Raw genomic sequence first — 17,774 nt, forward strand, 5'->3', positions numbered from 1 at the left:
GCACGGGGCTGTTCCCTTGAACCCCTGCAAAAGCTGATTTTTTGGGAGGGCTGGGGGCAGGAAGCCTCTGCTGCTGTCTCTGCAGGCCGTGCCTTTGATGTGGGCTGGACGGGATGTGGCTGCGCCTGCTCCCGCCAGCCCGAGCAGGGAGAGGGAAACCAGCAGCAGTGGGGCTGACAATTATCCCTGTCGAGCAGCTTGAGCGTTCCCGAGCTTTCAGTAACGTACGATAAGCTGCTGGGAGTAAGATGATCCCCAAAAACCTCCAACAGCAATGGCAAAAGCAGCCCAAAGCATGTCCCGACACAACTGGTAGCACTTTCACTGAGGGAAACACAGGTAGGCTGAGAGAGTGTTACTTTTAAATTTCATTTATTTATTTTTGTGTACATTTTCCGTAATTCGATTGACATACCATTGCTGTAACGATGCCCTGCTCTTTGAATTTTTCCATCCAAGACCACTAGTTTCAAGTGTGGTTATGAAAAGTCACGGCAAACATATGACTGGAAAGAGGTGGTTGGTTTTTGACTTCCAGGCAGTTGTTTGAAGCATTTCAGAGATGCACACGATATTCAGCAGAACACACGCACGCACAGTGCTGGGTTACACACACGCACACGCACACACACATCTGGAAAACTGTTACAGTGGTTGAAGTCTCCAAAAAGGTGTACTGTCCCCTCTCAGCAGCAGTGAAAAACCTCTGAGTATCCTGAGAAATCAAATCAAAGCACAGTAAAGAGGAGTAACTTATCCCATCAGCAGGGTTTGGGGTTGTTTGGGTTTTTTTTTAGTTTTCAAGTCAAATGTATTTTGCCAATCTGATTGAAGTGAAGAGGGTGGGGAGAAAGTATCTGTGGCAGTGAAGGTTAAAGAATACCAGTTCAGCAGGGACCCTAAAAGCATCTCATTAAAACAACAACATGGAGTAAAAGCCTCTCAAACGTTACACACACGGTCCTGCTGTCACTCTGCTACTCCTGCTCATCCCCAGGGCACGAGGAGCAGCACTGAGATGGGTGAAGGCAGCACAGGGAAGCTGGAGCCAGGGGGAGGGGACGTGCAGCTGTGCAGGTGGGCAGCCAGGTGACACGGGAGGGCTCTGGAGCACGGGGACCAGCCTGGGACGGGAGCTCGGGGCACCCACCCTGCACGGGGCAGCTCCAAACCCTGGGCAAAGCCCACAGGACGCTGCCAACCGCCCAGTGCCACCTCACACCCACGTCAGTGCCACCCAACACGCTCCAAGCTGCTCTCTGGCCAGCCCACCCTCCCCGAGGCGAGGTTTGGGTGCTGCCTCAGGCTGAGGTGGTTTGGATTCTCACGAGGAAAGGGTTCCCTCGACACGGCTGAAAACTGAAAATCACCCCCGTTGCACTGTGCTGCCCTTAACCCAACACCACAGCTCTGCCTTTGCTGCCCTGCTTGCACCCCAGGGCTCTCCCGAGGAGCTGGAGCTGCCCTGTGCCCGGGCTGAGAGAGGGGTTGTGTGAGGTGACAGAGCCCTGCAGAGGAAACCAGCAAAGCCTGACACAACACAAACAAACACCAAGCAATTAAAAGAAGGATGGGAGATGTGGTCTGATGTACTTCTGCCAAGAAATAAATATTTTACGCTGCCTTGTTTTTTTTTTTTTTTCCAAAAGCACTTGCATTGTGTTTTTGTAAATCTCAAAATGGTTGAGTTATTCCCTGCACTCCCCCCAAGCACAACACATACTCACAGACACACACACACACACTTCTCACACCCTCTAATGCACATAATTCCAGCTTTCTGGAGCTACTGGATTTACTTTGAGACAAGTTTCTTGTGCATTTGGACAATTTACTTTGAGACAAGTTATTTGCAAGAAGGCAAAGTTCATGCACAGCTTTGACAGCTCCACTTTCTCATAAATGGTTTTTGAAAAGCAGAAAGCAAATGAGGGCCAAAGCTCCATTTAAAGTTCACCTCGGATGCCTGAAAAGCATTTATACCCACATCCTTCTGAGGTCCCTGCTTTATGAACTTCTAATCAATTCCACATTCTGCTACCCAACGTTTCTTATATGTTGGGGAAAGAAAACAAACCAGAAAAGCAGCGTGAGCTGTCTGAAAACAGCTGCACCAGAGCGCCCAGGCTGCCCAGGGAAGGGCCCGAGTCACCCTCCCTGCAAGGGCTCAGCATGTGTGGATGTGACACTTGGGGACATGGCTTGGTGGTGGCCTTGGCAGCGCTGAGTTTTTAGTCGGACTCGATGATTTTAAAGGTTTTTCTACCCTAAATGCCTCTGTGGTTCTCTGATTCTGTTATTCTTTATCAGAAAGGCTGGGGAAGCTTTTGAAGGACCTTTCAGAGGGGAGAAAGGGAATAAAAAGAACAAAACCTGATGGGTTTCGAGCCCCCAGTCCTGATTCTCTCCCACACTTAAGGGATTCCCTTCAACATCCCCTGGAGAGCAGGAAGCTGCAGATGAATTGCTCCAATATTCCTGCAGGACACGTGTCCCCCAGCCCAGAGGTGACACCTGCCTGTCCCCAGCCCTGCCTTGGCCAATCCTGACCACGCTCAGCAAACTCCATGGAAATCTGACAGAGCAAAGCCTTGGACAAACCAACCAGATTTTAATTTTCAGGTGGAAAGGGGTTGTTTTCTCAGAATTCAGGGTGGTTTTAATGATGTGACACACAGCTGAACTGAACCCTGGTGCTACTCAATCCCCTCCCAAAGGAACAAGAAACCCACCTCGTGCTTCCCTCCTAAAAACATTGAAGTGAGCAGGTTTCTTCAGAAGCCCCCAAGATGTTAAAAGAAAACTCAAAAAATTACAATTTTTTAAGAAACAAGATTGCTTCTCCTCATCCTTAATTCTAGAGCAAACCAGGACAGTAAAGAAATACCAATCTAAGTTGCTATAAATATAATTTAAAATCATAATCAGCTGTCTACTGCCATCCCAGCTGTTAGGAGATACCACAGGGATTCCACATGGCTCAAGGGCAGGCTGGGAGATACCTTCAGCACCTCTTGGATAGTACCAGAAAGGGATAAATAATAAATAAAACGAACATGAGAAAGAATAATCAGCCTTTCACAGGAATAGAAAAGCAGAGATTTTCACAGTTAAGCAACCAAATGATGTTACTGTAAAAAAAAAATCCTAAAAATAAAGTAAAATAAGGACTTGCATTACAGCAGGTTGGAAACTCTTCTCCTTCCTAACAGGTTCATGTGCCCTCTTCAACACCAGAGACCACTGGGATCTGGGTGCTTTTCCATTTTTTTGCTCATATTTTGGTGTTTGGGTTTTTTTTTCCTAGCCAAAATGATGTAGAAATATTCTTGTTACAGGTTTCCCCCCATCTCAAGAAAAAGCAGACTTCACACCTTAAGACAGAAAGTCTAGAAATCCCATATATTGATGCTAAACATGGATCTTTGCCAATAAAACTGTAAATCCTTAAATTGAAGATTTTGGACAATTTTAGAGTGTTGTTTAAGGTTTTTTTCCCCACAAGAAATGACAAATTTTACTCCAACACATTTCCAGCTTACAAGAAGCTCCATTTAGCAGCTTCCCCTCGTTGTACTGCTATTGAAAAATGCAGAATTGCAGCTCTTTTGGATGTTGTGACTATTTCCAGCAGCCCCTGGCACAGGGACAGCCCTCACCAAGCACAAACCACTCGATTCACCAAAATAAAAACAGCGGCCGAGCCCTGGAAATTCACTTTACACATGGATTTTAAAGGGAATATTCAGAGCCAAATCCTGGGTTGGGGGATATTGGATTTTGAGCCCCAGCCTGCAAGAAGCCCCTCAGAAGGCACAGTCCATGCTGTAGGTGTTTATGCAGGATTTGTGACTAAATTTGGGCTAAAAATGGATGGAGAGCTCTGCAGCTGTACCTGGATTTGGGAAAATTCGATCCTGGCTCAACAGCTCTGACAGAGCCTGGGATTTATCTTTAGACACACCTTTTTTTGGCTTTTACCAGGCACTTAATCCACATTTCTTCACCCTGGATGAACAAATCAAGGACACCTGGCCCTTCCTGACTTTTCACAGTATCTATACTGAAAAAAAACCCCAAAAAAACCATGAAAATGCTGAAGGCTTTTGGGTGTTCTGGGACACTCCGAGATGGCTGAATGTTCTCTCCTAGAGGGAAAAATCCCCAGATATGCAGAATCCAACACCTCCATCCCACAGTTCTTGGGGAAAATGTGTCTATGTGAGTTTTTGGAGGCCATGGATACGCCAGGCTGCTCTTCCAGCCTCCAGACATTGGCCCCTCTCACTGGAGCATTTATCTCCATCCACCTCCTGGAAGGGTTTGGTGTGTCAGGTCACAGCCTTTTGGCCTGCTCTCATTATTTCCTCAAAAAGAATCATTATCTAGGGGCAAAACCAGACTGAACTCAAGCCTGAGCTGGCCTGAATTATTCCTGGAAGATAAACCAGGCAGCAGCTTTCCTGATCGGTTCAGGAATATTTGGGGTGTGTTTAGTCTTTATTCAAAAATTACACCACTGCGAGTTTCCTGGATTTAGCTAAGCCCAAAAGCGAAAGTAACAGATCAAAATACCCCGAAATAAAACTTCTAGGAAGGGTTTTCAGGTCTGGCTAACAGTAGATAGCTTTGGAAATGGCCAAAAGACGTTTGATCTTTTGAGATTTCCATCTCCACTTCCAAGCTTTTCCCGGCTTATCCCCGCAGAACCTCGCGGCCGCTGGACGCTCGCCCCATCCTCCAAAAACCAGGAGGCTCCCAGGGAAGGGATTGAGGCTCATCCTGGCTGAGCCAGCTCAGAGCAGGGCTGCTGCAGCTCCAGAGCTGCCCAGCATTCCCAAAGGGAATTCCAGTGGAACGGCAGCAAACGAAGGGAAGAGCTCTTGGAAGGCGGCCGTGCAGCCAATTCCCAGCTGTGGAATTAGGGAGCAGGGAACTGGAGAGGACAGGCAGCTCCTTCCTCCCCCAAAGCACTCCACGGACTGCAGGCCCCTTCCCCTTCCCACTGGCTGCCAGTAAAATCCCATGAAAAGAAAAAGATGAGAAATATTTTGACATGAAAATAGAAATCCGAAGGTGCCCAGGATGTCAGGAATCCACGGAGGCCCAGAGCTCTCCAGCATCCCAGGGCTGCTCTGAAGGACACATCACAACCATCCTGCAGCCCCAGCTGCTCCCTGGCTGTCCCTGGCCAATTCCCTCCTCCTGCTGGCCTGAAAATTGGGTATTTCCAGCATTAAGCTGGTTGGAGACCACCTTGAAAGTTTCTCCTCTCTCAGCTCCCGAGGCCTCTCCCAGGATTTCCCTTTTTTTAAGGCCACACAGCAGCAGCATGCCTTGGGTCACCTGCAGGTTTTTCCCCGTGGGTTTCCTTTGGGTTTTAGGTTTTGCTCCCCTTGCTGGAACTGGGGCTGAGTGGGACGCAGTGCCCACAAATCTGTGCCTGAAGGAAGATGTGGGGAGGGGAAGGGCAGCCAGGCTGCCCCCAGGCTGTGTCCTGCCTCTCCTGCTCCCCCCTGGCAGGGAGGGCTGACAGCAGCTGCCCAGCAGAGCACTCATTCTGTCCCCATTAAATCCACCCCTGAAGTTCACTGAACTCTCAGAGTCCTTTCCATTTATCCAGCAATGGACCTTTGTGCCTGCAGCACTGGCACCACCAGCTCCTGTTTATTCATCTGCAAACACCTCACAACTGAGATGCAGCTTTTCCTGGCCCTATTTACCAAAAGCCACTGTTTTTATGAAGTGGGGTTATGTGAAGGAGCAGAGTTCTTTCAACCTTCAACAGAGCCGCCACTGCTCCAGCCATGATCCAGGGAGGAATCTCCCAGCTCTGCAGAGCACAGGGCAAATTTCACATTCTCCATCTGCTCCAGCAAAGGCTGAGCTGAAATATTAATGAGGAGATCTGATCCCTTCTCACCAGAAACAATCTGGGTTTTATAGCCCAGGCAGAGGCCAGAGGAGCAGGCAAAGCTCTGGGATCCATCCTCTGCTGCTGCTTAAGGGAAACAAGGAGCCTGGGGCAGGACACAGAGTGTCAAATGTGGACATCTGGTGTGTTCTGTGGGTTCTGTCCACCCTCCCTCTCCTCAGGCTCAGCCCCCTCCTCTCTGCAGAGCAGAGAGGGGAGCCTGCTCTAACATCAGCAACCATAATATGGCAATAAAGATTAATGAGCAAAACTTGCCATTTTATGTCTAATCCGTGGGGATTTATGATCATTAATCTTTATTAGTGTGTAATAACTGTTTAGACACTGAGGACAGATTCTCAGCTGGACAAAACTGGCCTTACTCCAGCCAAGGCAATGGAGCAGTGCCAGTTTACACCTCCATGACCCCAGCTCTACATGAGACCCATCCCATCTGTAGGAATCACATCACTGACAGTATTTCCCCAACAGCAGGGGCACAGAAATGAAGGCAACTATTTGTCTTTCCCTGTATCCCAAAAAAGAGAGCTGCATGTGTCCAGGAAGCTCAACAATAGACATGTCAATAAACACGAGGAAATTCAAAGAAAAAGCAACAGCAACAAAAGGAACCCCAAGGAGCAGGGAAGTGGATGGTTTCAGAGGCAAGGCTATCAGATCTGGTTTGGCAGGAGCATAACTAAGAGGGATCTTTGGCATGTGAAAGAGTGAAAGCACCAAGACAGGCTCCCAGAATTCCTCTAAAAGGAACAAGATGGGAAAAAAAAAAAAAAAAAAAAAAAGGAGCATCTTATCTTGGCTGGCTTTTCTGAGAGAGGAGTTTGGGGGTTGTTTTGAATAAAAAAGATTTATTAAACACAGGAGCTGGTGGGAATCTTGTCTGAACCACACCAGACCAGCCACTGAAGCAATGCTGTGTTGACCAAGCAGGATTTCCTCTTCCAGAACGTGCAGGGAAGAAGGGAATGTGCAGGTACACACCTGGCTGGCAGCAAGCATGGAGAAATCCCAGCTGAGACTGTGCCCTCAGCCCCTGGCAGCCCCTTCCCACCTGGGCAAGGTGCAGCAGCACTGATCCAGCAGCACCTGCTCAACAGCAAGGTTGAGAATTGAGATTTTTTTGAGATTTTTTCAAGTAGGGACCCACCAACTGCCTCCTGTGTCACACACCTGCCTCCAGAAATGAAGTTTCACCTCTTTAACAAGTCAGAGTTGCCTCTTTGTCATCAATAAACTCATCAAAGGTCAGGGAAATCCACAGAAATACAGTACAGGGATATCTGTGTCAAGGTTTGTACTCCAGGAAAGATGGGCATTGCACCCAGTGCAGCAGCATGAACCTGGTGTTTAAAAACAGCAACCAGAAAATGCCCTCCAGCTCCTCTTCCAGATTTAAGGGTCCAAAGGGCTCCTGGGGACCCAGAAAACATCTTTGCTACCAGTGACACCTCAGAGCTCCAGCCATGGCAAGGCCTCCAGCATCCTGGAGATCGCAGGGGCTGTACAGTGGGGGGAAGAGGAGGATGGACATCTCATCTGGGGATCTCTGGGGATGGGCTGTGTGCCTCCTGAAAACCTGTGGCAGACTGGAGAGGCCCTTCCTGCCCTGCAAACCCACCCACAGCAGGTCCAGCTCAAGCCCAGTGCTGAGCTCCCAGCAGCTTTGCTCTCGCTCTGCTCCCTGGCTTTGGGGTTCTTTTAAGATTCTGGCATTTGAGACCTGCTTCTCTAAAAATCCCCGTTTGGGGCAATCCCAAGCCCTGTGCTGTGTGAACACAGAAAACCTGTGTGCAGAACATCCCTCATCCTCAACACCTAGGCTGTTCAGGAAAGGTTTCCCAGAGCCTGTCTGGCCAAACAAAGATCTGAGCAGCAACCAAAGGCTTCTCATCTTCACAGAGGTGACAATTAAGCAGCAGAGAGAAGAGCCTGACTCTCAGCCTGCAGGTCTGTAGGGCTTTGAGGCACACAGGAGTCCCTGGCTCTCCTCCTGAGCTGAAGCATCCAAGCTCAGGCTTCTCTCTAAGAAATTCCTGGGTCAGGCCAAGCTTTGTGGCCACCACGAGGGATGCAGGGACAGCCCCACAGCCTGTGCTGCCACAGCTCCCCTCAGCACCCTCCCAGCACTTCCCATCCTCGTGCTCAGACAGCTCCACACTTACTTTGGGCTGACACAAACGACTTTAAAAGGGACAAAGTCATGGAGAAGGAGCAGGGAAGGGGAGGGATTTGCTGCACACCTTATTGTAATGTCATTAAAACAAAGGGATTAGAGAAGAAAGCAGAAAATCAAGGCCTGTGTGGAAGCACGGAGGAATCCTTTTAGAGGTTCCTAGCTGCAGACAGCACTGCCATTAATTCTGCATTGGAAAACGCTGGTGACATTAATATCTGCTATTAATACTGAGCTTTGACAGTATCTCATAAATTCAACCTGTCAATTACAATGGCACTGAAATGAAGGTGCTCTGAGGTCAAGGAGATGCCGTGTCCAAATGAGACTTATATTGCAGGGGAAAAGCAGCAAAAACAATCTTGAACAAAAGCATCAGATCCATATGTAGGAAAACCAAAGGGTGGTTTTAAATGTCATGTTTTTCAAAGTGAGAATTGATGCTGGAACCAAGTCTATAAACTGGCTGGCTGGACTTTCAGCTGCAGCTGAGGACAATCAATCAAAACAGCTCTGTGACTCTGAGAAAGTGAGAGAGAGAAAACACACACACACACACCCCATGGAATATGAGAGGGCAGATCATGAGCCATGCGAGGCCTCTTAAAATTACACTGTGAAGTAAAACATCCTCGTGTTTCACCCGCCACGAAATGTAACCTGAAAGGTTCCCCTGGGCACAGGGTGAGACACGGAGCCTGTCCTTCCCCGAGGGCCGGGCAGGCTCCTGGGGCAGGGCTGAGCACGGGGAGCCTCCTCCCCAAAGCCTGCAGGAGCTGGGAATCACAGCCTGGCTCCTCTGCGAGCCCCTGCGAGCCGAGGGCACAAGGACTGAGCACCCCACAAGCCCTGCCCTGTCTGTCACTGCCAGCCCAGGGCACTGTGCCAGCCCGTGGTGGCAGGGACAGGGGCAGCCCAGGCACTGCGGTGTCTTTGTGCGCCTCTGGGAAGGGTTGGCATGTCCCCAGCACCCCGTGCCACCAGCCACAGCCCTGCTCTGAGCACTGCCCTCCCCACCAGCCCTTCTGGGGATCCCTCCCCAAAATCTGCTCAGACTGTTCCAGCCTGCACCAGCACAGCCTGCAGCTGCTCAGCTGGCACAGCAGCGTGCAGAGACACCTGCACAGCTGCAGGGACACCTGCACAGCTGCAGGGACACCTGCACAGCTGCAGCAGCACCTGCACAGGTCCAGCATGGCAGAGCAGGGTTCCATGACATTGTGCACAGGCTCAGTGACACCTGCAGAGGTGCAGCGGCACCTGCACAGGCTCAGTGACATTGTGCACAGGCTCAGTGACACCTGCACAGCTGCAGTGACACCTGCACAGGTGGAGTGACATTGTGCACAGGTTCAGTGACACTTGCACAAGCTGAGTGACACCTGCACAGGCTCAGTGACACCTGAACAGGTGCAGTGACACCCCCACAGGCTCAATGACACCTGCACAGGTGTAGTGACACCTGCAGAGGTTCAGTTACACCTGCACATGTGCAGTGACAATTGCACAGGCTCAGTGACACCTGCACAGGTCCAGCACTGCAGAGGAGGGTGCAATGACATTGTGCACAGGTTCAGTGACACCTGCACAGGTCCAGCACTGCAGAGGAGGGTGCAATGACATTGTGCACAGGTTCAGTGACACCTGCACAGGTCCAGCACTGCAGAGCAGCGTGTTTCTGCCCAGACCTGGCTCCGAGGGGCTGTGCCCAAGCGAGGGGTGGGGATGGAAGCGTGTGCAGGGGCACGAGGCACTTGTGCAGCCTGGCCCCGTTGCAGGGCTGGGGGAAGGAGCCACGGGCAAAGGCAGAGGAGCTCAGGCAGCTGGGCAGGTGTGGCTCAAACCAGCGGCCTCGCTCTGGGCTCAGCAACACTCACAGTGCCCCCTGCTCCAGACAGCGACTGACCTGAGGGCAGAAGGATCTCCAGCTCCTCTCCCACCTCACCAGCTCCCTTCTCCTGCCCTTGGCTTGCAGCTTGTCCCCAAGGAGCCGGCCAGCAGCGAGGAGCTCCTGGGCAGGGTGGGCTGTGGTGTCCCTGCGTGGTTTCCCAGGCTGCAGCTCCCACCTGCAGCCCACAGCAGAGCCCAGTGCTGCTGGCTGCCTGCAGCATCCCAGCTGGGGCTGGCCACAGCCCAGTCCACACGGGCTCCTGGCAGCTGGACACAGCCCAGTCCCAGCACGGGCTCCTGGGAACGCTGGCACTCCCAGACCCTGTGGGCAAGCACGGAGGGATTGCTGCCAAGGCAGTGCCACGAGCCCTGGCAACCAGCACTAAAGCATCCCATTTTTCACAGGTGCCAGGCCGTGCATCCTGCGATCCTGTCTCATCCCGAGAAGGAGAGAGGAGCTCCCGTTGAGGCCCAAGCAGCTCATCCCCAGCCCAAGGGAGCCTCGGGCACTGCAACGCTGCTGGGCAGGCGGGCACTGACCAGGGCAGCCTCCTCCTCCTCCTCTTTGTGCAACTTCTCTGACAACCTCCTTCCCCCTGGGCCTTCTGTCCCAGACACTGTCCCAGTGAGCCCCAGAGCTCCCAGCCTGCCTCTCCAGCAGGGCAGGGGTGGGACAGGGCTGGCCCAGCCCGAGGCCGGGAAGCGCCGGCCGGACTCGGAGCGCGGTGTCCGGAGAAGAGGTGACCACGGGGGACACTGGGCCTCCCCCCTGGCACAGCTCGAGCAGCTGAGCTGCAAGTCTTGCTTATCAATTCCTTCTATGATGCACATCAAATATATTCCACAACAGGGACACTTCTCCTCTCCTCCCTCCTCTGCTCGGACACCTTTTCACCAGCAAAGCCCTACAAGTGCTTCTTGCTGTGGCCTCATTTTGCATCATCATCATCATCATCATCATCATCATCATCATCATCACCACACACTCATCCTCATATAAAACAGAAATCTATTCCATCAAGCACTTAACATAAATATTAAAATAATGGAAGGGACAAAATATAAATCTACATACAACTTCATGACTACCATAGCACCTATTACCATGACAAAGCAAATTCTGGTTCAAGGGGAAGGGAAGGGGATGAGGAGCAAGTTAGGAAGAGGAACCTCGACTGTCATTAAATATGTAAATCACTCTTTCAAAAAACATTTTTTTTGTTGTTGTTTTGTTTTTTCTTTTAAGGTTACCAACCTTATTAAAATTCATTCCACTAACCAGCTCGTTCTATGTCACTATGGATACCAAAGAACCCTTTAAAAAAACTCGGGCGAGGCGGGGGTTTCTCAGAATCAAAACAGAACAAAACAAAACAAAACACGGCGACTTTCTGTTGGTGCTTCCATGACAAGTCCTGCCACGCGCCCCTCCCCTGCACCCACCAGTCCACAGAAGGGCAATTCTTTCACAAGTCCAGTTCTCAGTCTCCCAGGATGAGCTTGACAAAAGAGGCGACGTCTGTCTCTTTGGATTCGTGCAGGGTGAAGAAAGGATGTTGCTGGGAAAGCAAAGAGAGAAAAAAAACCAGAAAAGTTTATTATTCGCCACGCTGAGCAAAAAAGGCTTTTCAGACAATCCTCTAGACAGTGAAGAAGGTTTTCTCCTTAGCATCATAATATTGGGTTTGTACAGCTGAGGCAAGTCGGGGAGCACAAGGGCTGCTCCATGAAATTGTGATGCTGCCCTGGATTCCCCCCAAACCCTGCCCTGCCTGGCAGGGCTGAGTTGGGCAGCTCTGGGGCAAGGGGAAAGCTTAGAAAACCCTCTGCATCTGCCCCAAAACACCCCCCAGACCATGGTTACCCATCCCACAGGCTCCAGCCGGAGCAGGGAAAACCTTGCTGACTGCAGTGCTTTTCCCTCAGCTCTGTCTGTGTATTTACCCTCTGGTGACTCCTGAGTCTCATTTCTTCCCTGAACTGCCCCTCCTCGCAGCAGGAGAGGCTCCTTCACCCCAGCCACCACACAGGAAAGCCATCCCAACTGGAAAACCATCCCCACTTGTGTGTTTAACTACTTCATCCTGACCGAGGTGGGGAGACAGCCTGCCAGAAAACCCTGCCGACACTGCAGCATGAATGGAAAAATATGGGTGAGGAGGAAAAACACCACCAAATCCCCCCCACAGCAACAAAACCCCTCTCCACCAGGACCAGCAATTCAGTTTGGTTGGCTCAGCAATGCACCAAGCTGAGACCCCACCTGAAAACCCCCAAAACCCTGCTTGACACCCACTGTCCTGGCAGATAATCGGATTTATTTGTATGGAGGAGGTCAGAGAGAAGCAAAAGGCAGCCAGGGCCCTGCAGGGCTCACAGTGATCTCTGCTCTGTACAAGGGTTTGATTTCCAACCCTCTCATTTCAAGTTGGATTTTTAAAGGTTGTTTGGAGTTTCCAGGGCATTTCCAAGCTGCCCCTCACCTCAGTTCCTGAGCGTTGGCTGTTTCTTGGCAATGGCCAAGTGGAGGGAGAAGAAGAGCAAAGAAAAGAGATTTTTCAAGGTGGGTTTGAGTGGAAAGTCACCCAGGGAATAAGATGAGGCAGCTCAGAGTGGCTGGGAAGCAATCCAAAGACACACCAGTAAGGAAGAGGAAGCACAATTATGTGGGAAACAGGGCTGGAATGGGTTGAGGCAAAGATCCAGACAAAACTTAAGGTCTCCCTAGGTCAGACAGTCACAGGAATTAAGTGTCCTGAGTAACTCTGAGGTGACCCCAATGTCTTGTTATTATCCCAGCATGATGTCCCTGCTTTCACACCCCCCTGAAGTGACACCCAAAGCACAGCTACCACAGGCTGGAAGCACCCAAAAATGTGCTGGGGTGGCAGCAGTGCCCTCCAGCCCCGTGCCCCGGGGAAGCCAAGCTCTGAGCCTGGCACAGAGCCCGTGCCAGGCAGGGTGTGCAGACCACTGCTCCTGCAGTAGTTTCATGCTCCACTTCACCTGAGGAAGGGGGTTTTTAAATGTAATTAAGCACCCCTATCAGCTTTCCTGATGCTCAAGATAGCACAGAGTCATATTTTCCATAAGAAACCTCAATTCCACAGGAAAGCAAGGGAGCAGTCTTGGTCTAAATGACAAGTCCAATCCAGCGCTGCAACTTAATGCTGTAAGAGAGAGGAAAAAACCCCAACAAAACAGCAACCCTCAACCACAGGACCTCACAACATCCATGTCAGCCATAAAATACCACAGCATTGAGATACTCTGCAGGGGTGATCCAAGAAGCTAATTCAATAGAAATGCACTCCCTTGCCAATGGGTATTAATGCTGCAGCAGACGGAGCTGCTTCGCTGAACCTTTTTTGATAAAAGGCCATTTGGCAAAGTTCAGAAGTTTGCTTAAAATATACAGATGGATTTATTCAATAATATACCCACCCCACCCCCCCCCCAAAAAAAAAAAAAAGTTTTTTTAAAAACAGCCATAAATCTCAGGCCTCCCTTTGTTTGAAACCAGTCTGGGGGCAAGCTGTGTGTCAATCAGATCTATTTATAGTTTAATTGCATTATAGGGCACAGCACCAAATGCCACGGGAATTATTCACTGCCTACAACTCAGGGTCGTGGATTTCCAGCATGGTTTGCAGGTAAAAATCACCTTTAACCTGCACCTTCTCACCTCTGAGCAGAAGGTGTGAGGTGGTGATGACTCTGACCCTCTGATGGCAGAATGTACATCCCAAAAATTGTTGGGTAGGGAATATGAGTGTATAAAAAAATCCCTCAGCAGTTTCCACCTCTAATCCAGGTGATCTTGAGACTGAGACTGGACAGGGGTAGGAATGCAGGGTCAGGATCTTCAGAAATAACAAATTTAGGCACCTTCCTGCTTTTAGAAAGCTGTAAGTTGTGTGAGAGTAAAAAAGGATGAAATGCCTGCAGGAGTGAGACACCAACTTCCTGAGCTCTCCTGCTTTTTGCCAGCTTTTAGGAGCACCAGGATCAATACCAGAAAGTCAGGAGAGAGGGGGAGGCCATGAAGCTGTGGAGACCAAGCAGAAAAATCTGTTCTTGCCCAGAGCTCTGGCTGGGCACAGACCAGTGTCCTGCATTTCCCCTGTCACCAACCTTTACTGGCATTTTCCTCCTTAGTTACTCCTCAGTTATCTCTCCCAGTAAACAGTCTCTAGGCAGCAGATGAAATTCAATAACTGGGATTATTAGTCACAGACTCATCCCTGTCCCCAACGTCCAGCAGTGACTCTGTCCAAAACTCCTCCTCTCCAAAGCACCAGGGCAGCAAAGCCCAGTTGGCCACTGTGCAGCTCTTGTGGAGCACCTGTGGAGCACCGAGGTATTTGAGTTGATCACACAAACCCAGAGGAGGATTTGAGCCTCACTAACTGATTCTTCACAGCCACATTCTTGTCCATGACCTGCTTTAACATGCATTTTCTCCCTTGATTTCCAAAAAAGCACCTGGCTGAGATTTCAAAGAGCATCTCTGCTTAGCAGCCAGCCTCCCAGGACTCTGAAGTGTCACAGTTCTCCCATCTGGTATGAAAAAAGAGATGCAAAGCAGCCCAAAACACCACCACTACTGGAATCTCTGCTTTCAGCACTTCACTGTGACCCTTTCCAGCTCTGAACACACTGCTTGATGCAGCCACACTCACCATAAGCTCTGGGTATGTTGGCCGTTCTTTGGAATTCTTCTTCAAGCTTTAATTGGGAGAAAAAAAAAAAAAGAAAACAATTAGAATTTACATTCTGCCTGCAATTTAAGTAAGGCCATAAAATTACACCATGACACAAGCAAGGTTTTAAAGACTCTGCAGAATAAATTCAGCTACTCCTCCAAGCTGAGGAAACAATTTAGGCCTTGAGGACAAGGACAGCCAAGAGCTCAAGATCCACCAAGAGATCTGGAGCCACCAAGAACACCACTTCAAACACTGCCTCTTGCTGGGGGCTGGGTACAGCTGGGAGTTTGGGTGCTCTCCAACAGGCCAGTGACTCAGGGCAGGGATTCAGGCTCCAAGCTCTGCCTGGGACCAGCGACTGAGTGGCTGCAGAGCACGTGCCCAACTGTTTGTTTATCACCGTGCTGTTATCAGCGGGGACTGCTCCATGGGACATCCTTTTTTTCTCCTCTCCTACAACAGATGGCCCTGGAGGGTTGTAGCTGGAAGTTATTTTGGTTTCCCTCCAGCAGAAAATAGCTTTTTAAAAGACAGGACGTAATCTCTACTCACTTCCTGGCAGTGTATTTAGGGGAAAGACACTTGGAGCAACTTGAAAAGATCTTCACACACGTACGCGGCGGTGGCGGGGAAAAGGTGTCACACTGAGCAAAACAAAAGTGAGAACCTCTGCTGGGATTTGCTGGGGCCCAGAGGAAGCAGAGGACACACACTGAATAGATATTTCCTGCTTGCTGTGTGTAGAGGGCTCGTGTTCAGTGTCATGTTGTGAATGAACAGAGGAACCCGGGGCCCATACGTGCCAATATCGCCGGCCCGAAGGTACGGGATGTGTCACATCCTCCCAGCCCAGGAGCAGCCCCAGCCAAGATGACACGGTGGATTTGAAGGTTAGCTGTGTCCAGATTTGGTGTAATTCTCTTAATTTAGACCCTCTACAAAACCAATTCATCCCCAGGTTACTAATAGCAGGAAAACTGGTGATAAGTTACCAAAATCAATGTAAATTTTCAGGAATGAAGAGTTATATTGGGATCTGATCCTGACTCAGATATCGCAGAGACCTTCCTGCAGTGCCTACAGGTGATCAGACTTCAGGCAGCAGATGGATAAACACAGTCCTAAGCCAGGCCTGATACAGAGTGGATATGACCTGGATCAGTGTCAGAAGGAATTCCCAGACCCTAACAACACAACACTGGTGCAAAGTTCACCATTCCAAGTCCTTTCCACAACACTGGTGCAAACTTCACCATTCCAAGTCCTTTCCACAAAACTGGTGCAAACTTCACCATTCCAAGTCCTTTCCACAACACTGGTGCAAACTTCACCATTCCAAGTCCGTGCCACTCTGCTGGCAGTGAGGGATCTTCAGCGACGCTGGAGGACAGGATTTGCAAAGACAGGAATCAGCACGTGCTCCCCAGAGTGGCTGTGGATGTAACTCCTAAAGCAGCCACAGCCTGAGCTGCAAGACACAGGGCTTGGAAAAGAAATCCCCTGAGAGGAACAGCCTGCCTGGCACAAGCAGGGAAACAGCAGAGCCAGCAGCACTGTTTGCAGGAACAGCAGCTGCTCCAAAACCTCAGTGTGGGCTTGGCAAGAACGGGGGGCATCTTGTGAGAAGGTTTTTCCAAGGCAGCTCCCACCTCTCCCAGACCCAGGGCACAGTGGGCATGGCAGGTATTCCCCAGCGTGGGTCAGGAGCTGAGCAGCTGGACCCCAGGGACATGAAAACACGTTTGAACAAGACTCTGAAGAATCTAAACATTGGTAGTTGTGGGAATCCAGGGCTTCCCTCTGGCTGCCCTGGCAGGTCTGGGACCCTGGCAGGGGTCAGGAACTCCCCTGGACAGAGCCCCCAGAGACACTGGCTGTGATCTCTGCCCATGGAAAAGAGTTTTCAATCCTACAGCATGAATTACCAGCTCTGAGTGTTTAATATCAGTAATAATTAAATGTGGCACGGGTGCAAAAGTAAAATTTTAGGATTCTAGATGAGGGGTCCAAAGGGGACAAGATGGAGGAAATTGGGTGTGCCTTGTCCTTTTTCTCCTTCTTCATGCCCTCCATGTCTCACTGTGGTGTTGGCATTTTTCTGTTGGTTCAGGCTGGGGACACACTGTCCAACGTAGGTGACAGATATTGGCACATTCTTGTAAATGCAGCCCAGGGAGTTTCTGGTATTTAATGTTTGTCACATCCCACTGAGGGCAGAGCCCCACACGCTGCCCTGCAGGACAGAGCTGGGCAGGGCAGCAGAACATGTGAGAGATAAACAGAATAAACAACCTGGAAACCAGCACAGACCAATTCTGGCTTCTGCTTTGGCAGCGGGGCTGACAGACAGAGACTTTCTACAATCTCAGAATCATCAATACTCAGATTCCCACAGGTACTGAGTCCTTGGGCAGGAGCAGCTGACAATGCCCTTCCTGGGGCACGGCAGAGCCCTGGCCCCGTTGCTGGCAGCTCAGGAACAGTCTCACATTTCTCTGTTTGCCCATCTGCCACCCTTTGTGGCCACCATGCAGAGCCAGCTTGGCAGGTGGGTGGGTGGCACTGGAGGCACTGCCTGCCTGGAGCACCCAGCCCTGCAGGGAAGCTGGAGGGGGCTGGTGAGGGCAGGGCTGCCTGAGCTCTCTGTGCAGCCTGCAGACAGCAGCGGGGCTGCTCCAGCCCTTTTCCTACAGCACAGCCAAATGCTCCTGCTGCTTCCAGCTGCCAGGCCCAGGGAGAGCAGAGCAGCAGCCCCAGGGCCCCAGGAGAGGGACAGACACCAGGCAGAGGGGGACACCACGGGCAAAACCTGTCCTGAGAGCCAGAGTTTGTGTCCGTGGCAGTGGGGCTGTGTGTGGCACAGTTTGTGTCCCTGGGCTCTGTGTGGCACAGTTTGTGTCCCTGGCAGAGGTTCCAGCTGTGAGAAGCAGATGAGCAGCACTGGCAGCAATGAGCCAGGGAGTGCCCAGGGGTGCTGGAACAGAGGGCACACAGGTGCAGTGCATGGACACGAGGGGTGTAAAAGGTTGGGTAAAGAAGGAGCGGGTGCTTGCAGCCTTCTGGAGTG

The 17,774-nt window shown here is 50.7% G+C and overlaps 1 protein-coding gene across 1 annotated transcript in view; it reads right to left on the reverse strand.

The window, feature by feature from the left end:
- Window positions 1-355: 355 nt before the first annotated feature.
- The window catches only part of MAP2K6 (mitogen-activated protein kinase kinase 6), a 56,694-nt gene continuing 39,275 nt past the window's right edge, over window positions 356-17,774 (reverse strand). The window contains exons 11-12 of the mRNA XM_021536912.3: window positions 14,681-14,726; window positions 356-11,557 (exon numbers count right to left, since the gene is read on the reverse strand). Coding sequence (XP_021392587.1) covers window positions 11,480-11,557; window positions 14,681-14,726 — 124 coding nt within the window. The 3' untranslated portion in view covers window positions 356-11,479. The remainder of the gene's footprint in view (window positions 11,558-14,680; window positions 14,727-17,774) is intronic.

This window comes from Lonchura striata, chromosome 18, assembly GCF_050655825.1.
Source record: "Lonchura striata isolate lonStrDom1 chromosome 18, ASM5065582v1, whole genome shotgun sequence".
NCBI lineage: Eukaryota > Metazoa > Chordata > Aves > Passeriformes > Estrildidae > Lonchura > Lonchura striata.